General features: G+C 36.6%; 1 protein-coding gene across 1 annotated transcript; it reads left to right on the top strand.

Annotated features, from left to right (window-relative positions):
• Positions 1–1,172: 1,172 nt before the first annotated feature.
• LOC107701669 (V-type proton ATPase catalytic subunit A-like) lies at positions 1,173–7,769 on the top strand. The gene is made up of 15 exons (XM_016503726.1): positions 1,173–1,293; positions 2,753–2,845; positions 3,125–3,253; positions 3,360–3,574; positions 4,051–4,188; positions 4,280–4,431; positions 5,303–5,465; positions 5,546–5,654; positions 5,744–5,866; positions 5,959–6,073; positions 6,240–6,303; positions 6,444–6,647; positions 6,748–6,842; positions 6,942–7,113; positions 7,677–7,769. Exons 2-15 carry the CDS (start codon positions 2,764–2,766, stop codon positions 7,767–7,769), a joined length of 1,854 nt encoding a protein of 617 aa, XP_016359212.1. The 5' UTR covers positions 1,173–1,293; positions 2,753–2,763.
• The last annotated feature ends 2,028 nt before the right edge of the window (positions 7,770–9,797 follow it).

Raw genomic sequence — 9,797 nt, 5'->3', positions numbered from 1 at the left:
AAAAAAAAGATGCACTGTAAATTAAGAGTCATTACTTTTCAGAGTATTTGTATGAAATGCTTTTGCATTTCATGTTGTTTGCTAGCGCATCCTTCCCCAGCAAGACAATCCTCAGCTCATTCACTTAAGCACAGAACACACACACACACACACACACACAAATATCATGCAATGCCAAATCACTGTAACACCATCACTGAAAAATCTCAATCAAATATGAAGCATTCAGACAGCAATAATGTTAGAATTAACATGCATTTAAAAAACAAATTAGACTGAAAAAAGACTTTTGCATTCTACATATAATAATAAATTTACAACCAGATTTCACATAAGACTACCAAAATAGTAATAATGTGAGAATATCGTACCAAGTACCAAACATAAGCACTCATATTTATAAAGATAATAAAGTGCATTAATAAATTATTTAAATGAATTACTTTGATTTACTGTTCAGATGGTCAGCATTTAGACTTTCCCGCCTTATAGGCCCTAATGTAAAACACACAGAGAAATGCATCTGTTTTTGTGTTATACAGTAACTGTATGTGTATGTGTTATAAGTGCATTGTGTAAGCAATAATCATCATTGTGATACACAATTAACAGACTATTTAAAACTGATTGTTACCAGGAAACATAGTTGAAATAGATTTAAGATTGTGATTGTTTCCTTGTTGTTGTTGCTATTTTTAAGACTTACGAACACACACTTTGATCAGTGACTCTGTTTTTCACATAATTCTGTTTCAACTCTAGACAAAACCAACATATAGCAAAATAAACACACAATAAAACAAACAGCTCATGACCTGAGACAGATGTGTCTGATTAGACACATTCAAAATGTGCACTTTTGGGGACACTCCAGGAACAGGTTTGTGAACCACTGCCATAAATGAACATTAGTCTTAACTTCATAATCTACATGTTTTGTGGGGATTTTGCCACTGATTTTGCCAAATTCTCAGCCTTTAGAAATGAAAATATGTAAGCGTGAAAAAGCGTGAAAAACGAGTTTTGCTTGTTTGTTGGATATCTTATAGAGCTATCAGACACCAGACTAGAGGACAATGCACAAAGCATCAGTAAATAACAGTAACACTATTTCAGCACACAGTAGGGGGCGATACAGAGTTTTCTGCGCACGCTGTTCACTCTGCAGAGGGAGAACGTGCTGTGACTACAGCAAACGACAGGTCTCGACTGAATGAAGTCAGCTGACTTTTCTCGTTCCTCACGTCTCATCTCACCAAAGGATCTGGACACAGGACTGTCTCGGTTTTTGAGGTATTTACTAATCTTTGAAATGATAATCATATATATATTTTTATGCTTGAAAGCATTGTATTGCAGAAGTGTACTTGTTAGGTTTATCAAGCAGAAAATATGATTTTCTCAAATTCTCTTTGTAGTTTTTTCTTTAATAATCATATAACAGCGTCAGCTTATTTTACTGCTGTACACTGTCTTGTGTCGCCGAATCATTGCTCGCTTCGCCTCTGCATGCAGCTCATTGGAATCGTTAGATGTTTATTTTCCCTGCTGCACTGGGAATAACCCACTTGGATGCTAAACAGATTGCTGGAGAATTTCAGGATATTATCTATATGATGGATTTAAGTGTTCACGAACACATGAGATGGATCCCATTACTCGCTTTAATTAATGGGAGACAAAACTTACCTTAGATTTTCAGCAGAGGTCAAATTCTATCAGCAGCTTCGTGATCATGTGATCATGCAGCGTCTCTTCGCAGCTCGATATCCAGTGCGTGCAACAGCTACAGGCATTAAACGATCTTTGAATGCATCTGGAGAATATATATTTAATAGCCTTTATTTAGTCCTCTCATCTCTGTAGAGATGATTGTATTTGGGCACTGTGATATTTGATACCCAAATAGGCAATACGTCAGAAGGCAGCTCACTAGGTTTTGACACACAACGGCTGCCTGCTGTTTTCCTTTTAACAACAGCATGCTAGGTTTGCAGACCACATGTCCTTAAGGATTTTTCTGTACTGACGGAACTCAGTTTTTCACCTGTGGTCAAAATTCTGATGTGAACATACTTCATACCAAATGGACCATTTGTCCCCAGTAATCCCAGATGTCTGAGCATCATGTTATTATAAATTCACAAAAACCTGGAAGTTAGACTGCTTCCTCTTGAGGTTTTGAATAGCAAGAAATATAGTTGGCTATTTTTATGAAGGAAGGTGTCAGTGTCATGCATTGCTTTTACAGACCATTTTGGGTGTTTAGTTGGCTGGTTCTCAACGAAAAATGATTTGATCTGTCATAAATTGCCGCTACAATACACCCTTTTTTTTTTTTCCAGATTTGCTCAACTGTCTGTTTTCCCAACTTCCTCACATGGTTTCTGTTTTACAGTCAGTGTCATGTGCCTTTGGTCATGTGACCGTGTTCTATGTTTGTCCTGCATTTACATGTTGTATAAATGGGCTGTTTACACAATAGACAACCTCCTGTCCTGGAAATTGCTATTATTACTACTGCAAATCATTCTGATAAAAACATATAAAGTGAAAAATAACAGAAAAATAATACACTAAACACATTTATACATTTTTAAACATATTTAACTATATGATGGTACCTGTATATTAATATATAAATGAATCACAATAATCATGTGCAGCTTGTGTATTGTGCAGAATGTTCAGAAGTGTAGAAATAAGTCCAGAAAGTAAGTTTTTTTTTTTTTTTTACTTAATTTTGTATCAGACACATTCAAAATGGACTTCTCCAAGCTTCCCAAGATCCGAGATGAGGAGCAGGAGGGACAATTTGGATATGTGCACGGCGTATCTGGACCTGGTTAGTAGGAATTCAGATGTCATAGTTTTTATTTTATTTTATATTATTATTTTATTTTAATTGATTATTTTGGATTATTATGTCACCAGAGCTTTTGGTGTTTTATTTAATTTAATTTAGAATTTTTTTGTGTCATCTGTGATTTGGATTTTTTAATTTTTTATTTTATTGATATATATTTTTAATTTATATGTATTTATTTATTTATTTAGCTTTTTTTTAAACTATTCACAAGTAATTTTTGAAGATCCCGTAACTTACTCACTAACTGTGTTGTAGTGGTGACGGCCTCCAGTATGGCAGGAGCTGCCATGTACGAGTTGGTACGAGTGGGCCACAGTGAGCTTGTGGGGGAGATCATTAGACTGGAGGGTGACATGGCCACCGTTCAGGTCTATGAAGAGACATGTATCCTATTCTAACCTTAGTACAGTACATACTTTCTGTGGTTTCTGTTGTACGCAGTGCTTAGAATCTATTAAATAGTATTGTAGTGTTCCTGAGCTTTCATCAGCTGGTGTGTCGGTTGGTGACCCTGTCCTGCGCACAGGGAAGCCCCTCTCTGTGGAGTTAGGACCAGGAATCATGGGCTCCATCTTTGATGGTATTCAGCGTCCCCTCAAAGACATCAATGACCTCACACAAAGTATCTACATTCCTAGAGGAGTCAACATTGGTGCCCTTAATCGTGATCTGAAATGGGAGTTCTCTCCATCCAAGAGTGTGCGAGTAAGTGAAAGATTAGTTTTAAGTTAAGGTACAGAATTATTGATGTTTTACAAGTTTAGTTTTGGTTATGATGGTTGTGATGTTTTTCTTAGTTATTAAAGGATTTAACATCCTTTCAGATTCCAAGAAGGCAAATTACTTAGCTTTTAGGGGTCATATCATGAGCATATCAACATTTTTTGTAAACTTTTGCGATTTAAAAAGATCATTGTACTATGAAAATCTGGGAAACATGACAGAGTTTTTGCTGTTCCTGGCTGTGTGTAGCACCTACACTCCACCTGCTTATTCTTATTAAGGATCCCAAACAAATTTAGGCATCACAACATAGTGATTAGTGGACATAAATGAAAATAAATGTAGTAATAATAATTAAAAAATGTATGATATGACCCCTTTTAAAGGAAATGCAATGCAATCAGGTGATTAATCAAATGATAAAATGAATGATTTTAAGCTGTTGTTTCTGTGTCCAGGTTGGCAGTCATGTCACTGGAGGTGATATCTATGGTATGGTGTTTGAAAACTCTCTTATTAAACACAAAATAATGTTACCACCAAGAAGCCGAGGAACTGTCACATACGTAGCACCAGCTGGAAACTACGATGTCTCTGTGAGGTTAAAAACATGGACATCTTTTTCAAAAACAGTAAAATGACAATTACTGTGACAGAAGTTAGTGTGTATGTGTGTGTGTTTGTCAGGATGTGGTGTTGGAGTTGGAGTTTGAGGGGGTAAAAGAAAGATACACCATGGTGCAAGTGTGGCCCGTGCGTCAGGTCCGGCCAGTCACAGAGAAACTTCCTGCGAATCACCCTCTGCTGACTGGTCAGCGGGTACTGGACGCCCTCTTTCCGTGAGTCATGCTGTGTGAAATGATTCCATAGGAAACAGAATAATATAAGTTTTCTATTTAAAAATAAAAAAAGTAAACCCAAAAGTAATTTTTCTGAATAATAGGCTCAATTTTCAGATGGGCAAATCATGCATTTCTAAAGCTCAATTTTCCCCAAAGGATTTTTTAATAATAATATAGGACTTTTCATAAACATCAATCAACAGAAATGGGAGTGATTTAAATAATTGGTTTAAATAATTATAGGGAAAAAATGTAGTACAGTAGTAGTACTATGAAAGTGGATGTTTTAAACATTACAGATATACACTTCCGTTCAAATGTTTGGGGTGATTTGTTAGTGTTTTTGAAATAAGTCTCTTACTTATTTCTCCCATGTGCTCCCCAAGGCTGCATTTATTTGATCAAAAATAGTAAAAACCGTAATATTGTGAAATATTACAACCATTTGATAAAAATACAACAGTTTTCTATTTGAATTTGTTTTAAAATGTAATTTATACCTGTAATGGTAAAGCTGAATTTTCAGCTGCCATTACTCCAGTCTTCAGTGTCACATGGTCCTTCAGAAATCATTCTGATCTGCTGATTTGCTGCTAAGAAAACATTTATTGTTGTCAATGTTGAAAACATTTGTTCTATTTAATATATTTGAGAAAACGTTGATAAATTTTTTTTTTTCAGGATTCTTCTAAATTGAAGTCTTTTGAAGCATTATAAATGTCTTTACTGTCACTTTTGATCAATTTAATGCATCCTTGCTGAATAAAAGTATTATAAAAGCTTTAAAAAAAATCCCAAACTTTTGAACAGTAGTGTAAATGTCTGATAGCTCAACAGTTCTTTCAGTGTTGACTGTTTGATTTCACAGGTGTGTGCAGGGAGGAACCACAGCCATCCCTGGTGCTTTCGGTTGTGGTAAAACTGTGATCTCTCAGTCCCTGTCTAAGTACTCCAACAGTGATGTCATTATCTATGTAGGCTGTGGAGAGCGTGGTAACGAGATGTCTGAAGTACTCCGAGATTTCCCTGAGGTGAATAGCACTGTAGTTGTACCAACAGCACAAACACTGTAATAGATGGTAGGGTGACTGACAGTTCTCTTGCCCTATAGCTCACCATGGAGGTGGATGGGAAAGTGGAGAGCATCATGAAGAGAACAGCCTTGGTTGCCAACACATCCAACATGCCGGTGGCTGCCAGAGAAGCTTCCATTTACACAGGTTTGTTGAACATTTGATGCAAAAATAATGTGTGTGCTTTAAAACCTAGCAGCTGTGTGTCATCATTAATGGGTCTTTATTCCATTCAGGAATCACGCTGTCTGAGTATTTCAGGGACATGGGCTACAATGTGAGCATGATGGCTGACTCCACCTCTCGATGGGCAGAGGCTCTGAGGGAGATCTCTGGTCGTCTGGCTGAGATGCCTGCTGGTACGTGTGCTGTGACCATCTCAGGCATGACAGCAAATATTATAAACTACAATTTCTGAAGTAAATTTATGTTTGTTTGCTTGTGTTCACAGATAGCGGTTATCCTGCCTATCTCGGAGCACGTCTGGCCTCATTTTATGAGCGTGCTGGTCGAGTTAAATGTCTTGGTAACCCAGAGAGAGAGGGCAGTGTGAGCATCGTGGGAGCGTAAGTAGATCTTTTGGATGCTTTTTCTTCTTCAGACTCCATCATTTACTTGTTTGCTTTGGTAAGGTTTTGATGTATTATTTATGAATGCTGTTGTTAACTGTTAATATATGCATTGTCTGCAGACTCACTTGAAGCTTTTTTTTTTGTTTCGTTTTAATTGCAGTGTGTCTCCCCCTGGTGGTGATTTCTCAGATCCTGTGACATCTGCTACTCTTGGTATTGTACAAGTATGTGAAGTTTTCCTTCACACTGCAGTCTTAACACACTGGCTCATAGCAGAATAACATTATTTGTTCTTCTTCCAGAGATAAGCGGTCTAAAAAGTCCTTTTTGTTATTGTAATCCTTCCTCTCTTTCCCTGTTCCAGGTGTTTTGGGGTCTGGATAAAAAGCTGGCTCAGAGAAAGCACTTCCCTTCAGTGAACTGGCTCATCAGTTACAGTAAGTACACACGAGCACTGGACGAGTACTACGACAAGCACTTCCCTGAATTTGTGCCGCTGCGTACCAAAGCCAAAGAGATCCTGCAGGAAGAGGAAGACTTGGCCGAGATTGTGCAGCTCGTGGGGAAGGTGAGTTTGTAGGTTCAAGCATGTTTACTGTTTGTATACATCACTTTTTGTGGTATTATTACAGGCATTTTTCAGTGGTAAAACACATTTATTTTTTTAGGCATCATTGGCTGAAACGGATAAGATCACGCTGGAAGTTGCCAAATTAATCAAAGATGATTTCCTGCAGCAAAATGGATACACGCCTTATGACAGGTATTGAACTGATTGTAGCTGAGGAACATTCAACTGCTTTGTCACATGACCTGTGAATGTGACGGTATGGGTCTAAAATGCTAAATTTCTCATTTTCAGGTTCTGTCCATTCTATAAGACAGTGGGTATCTTGTCCAACATGATTGCGTTCTATGATATGGCACGTCATGCCGTAGAGACCACTGCACAGAGCGACAATAAGATCACCTGGGCCATGATCCGGGAGCACATGGGAGAAATTCTGTACAAGATCAGTTCCATGAAATTCAAGGTACAGGATGTAAACATTGTTAGTGTTTTGATAAAATCAATCATGCCTTAATTATGTCTAAACCAGTGGCTTTTTGCCTCCAAGCCACTTTGATAAAATTATTTTAACAAGTTATTTTATGTAATAAAGTAAACTTGCAGCCCTCTTGGAAGTTTGCTGAGGTTTCCAACTAGGTGCCACTGCTCTACCACTTGATTTATTATGACTTCCATTGTCTTGGTTTGCCAATAGCTTGGTTCCTCTTTCACAGTGATCATTCACAAGTCTTGTGAACAAGCCAAACAGTGCAATTTAATCACATTATATGGCTAGAGACTGAATATTGTGTCTTGGTATTATTTTTAAAGCTGAAGTGTGTTCTTTTTGTGAAGACAAAAATACTTTCTTCTATCCCAACTTAACATGTCGTCAGCTATAAGTATTCTATTCGTTGATTGGGATAGTTTGAAAAGACTTACACATTTAAAAAGAAATGACACTTCATTTTCAAATTTCATTGTTCAATACAGCTATAAAAATATTGTAATTATGAATGTCTTTCAATGTCTGTAACTGTATTTCAGGACCCAGTGAAAGAGGGTGAGGAGAAGATCAAAGCTGATTATGCCCAGCTCCATGAAGACATGCAGAACTCCTTCCGTACACTGGAAGACTAAGAGTCTGTCCTTAGCCATCATTCTCAGGGCAGGGCAGCAGAACCCCACATCCCCACAAACGCACCCAGTCAATGTCCTTTTCCCTTGTCTTATTGCTGTCTAATACATACCACTGCTTTTTTTTCATCTTGTGGTGTTATAGATGCTCTAGTGTTCTTGAGGTGTCTCCAAACACCTTTGTTTGTGCGTGTGTGTGCGCATTTATGTATATGTGCAATCTGTATGATCTTCTTCAAAGCCTCTGCTCTGCCCCAGTTCTTTATATTTTACAGATCATCCTCTCTATAGACATAGATGTTATTAAATAATTTGATGTAATTATTGTGATATTTTTATCTGTACAGAAGACTGGAAGACATGACTTAAGAGATTCACTGTATTTACTGCTGGAATATTTACTGTTTAAATGGTTATCAACATATTTCTTGTTGTTTTTGGTATGGATGTTTATTGCAGTATTGTCCTGTATATTTCTTTGAGGACATTTCCTCTTCATTGCTCACATGAAAATGTGTTTTGAGTCCTGGAAAAATATAAATAAAAAATGGATGAATTTACAAGTATTGTGAATAACAGTATTTAAGTGGATGTGTTTTGGAATCCTGCATTTTAAAACGGAATGCTTTTAGTACCGGTAGTTTGTTTTAACCAAAAATATTTGGTTAACAGGCCTTTAGCCTTTTTTGCGTTAATGTTTGATCCCTTTCAGATAAAACTTGAGCGAGCAAGATTATCATGGCTATTAATATGAAATATGTGGAAATGATTCCCCCCAAAAATAGAAAACTGGTTGGCCTACTCTCAAAGTTTCTTCTTCTATTTCTCCAAATGAAGATGTTTAACTGGCAACCTTGGTTTAGTCATGTGCTCATCATTTCACACCTGTTTTGAGGTATGTATTGTGTAAACAGTGCTTTAAAATTCAGTTGGGTGGTGGTGTGTTTGCAGCCTTTTCATCAGTCTGTAGAGAGTAGTTCCTCAAGTATTTCTAGCTTTGTGCAAGTCATTGAGCAGCCAAGAACTATGAACTTCTTACCAATATCATATGATCTGGCATATATAAAATGGCATATCATAAAAACAAATAATTATTCCCCATTTTATAGGATAAAATAAACTGTTTTGTCATAAACTTACATAAATTTTAACATCTAGATTACAAATGTAGCTATTAAGATAGGAATGTCTCTGATTTATCTGTACTATTCATCCAAACACTCGATGGGTCCATTTTCATGGCAGTGCTAAACCTTTCTTCCATTTCTTACTCTTCAAGTTTGGTTTGTTCTCAGAGGTTGAATATTATGTTCAGGCAGACATGTCTGCATTTGTGTGTAATCTATTTACCTAAGTACATGTGCATATGAATGATGTCAGTTTGTTTAACTGGTCTTACTGCATTTTCTCATCTTGAATCTGGAATGTGGATGCTCAAGTTCCCTGCCCTCGCTTCTTGTCTATTCAGTTCTAACACTTTCTAGTCTTATCTCAATGTGCTGCATAAATTCCCATAACTAACTTGTGTCTATGATTTTAGGTTTGTTTGACTTTACTGTCTTGTTACACATCATATTAAATGTCATAGATAAATCTAGCCTTAAACTGACACACCCACTAGTGTCTGAACCCTGATTAAGCAACAAAATGTAGTCTTTTAATATTTTTTTAATAAAAATGTTATGTGCCTGAACTGATGCAAGAGCGCCATAAAATATTATGTTTGTTTACATCCATAATAAGTGTCAGTATTTCACAACAATTTCTGTTATTTCAAATTGATTTATGAGTCGAAATTATGAGGGGTCTACTGTTGCTATGGTTACCTCATCAGGCGAACGCGATTTGTTTACGGAATTGAAAATATGCGCCCTTTTATCAAACTTTTATGGAAATTCCAATTTTTTTATATAGTTACATGCTTATAAACATATATACTTTATTTGTAAAAAGAACAAGTATTTTCAACAGAACTGAATATAGCCAATATCGAGGGGTGAGAACCAGAAGGGCGTAAGTGACATTTTTGGT

This window comes from Sinocyclocheilus anshuiensis, unplaced genomic scaffold (genome assembly GCF_001515605.1).
Source record: "Sinocyclocheilus anshuiensis isolate Anshui unplaced genomic scaffold, SAMN03320099.WGS_v1.1 scaffold1626, whole genome shotgun sequence".
NCBI lineage: Eukaryota > Metazoa > Chordata > Actinopteri > Cypriniformes > Cyprinidae > Sinocyclocheilus > Sinocyclocheilus anshuiensis.
The sequence above is the reverse complement of the archived record's forward strand: the minus strand, read 5'-3'. Positions and strand labels throughout refer to the sequence as shown.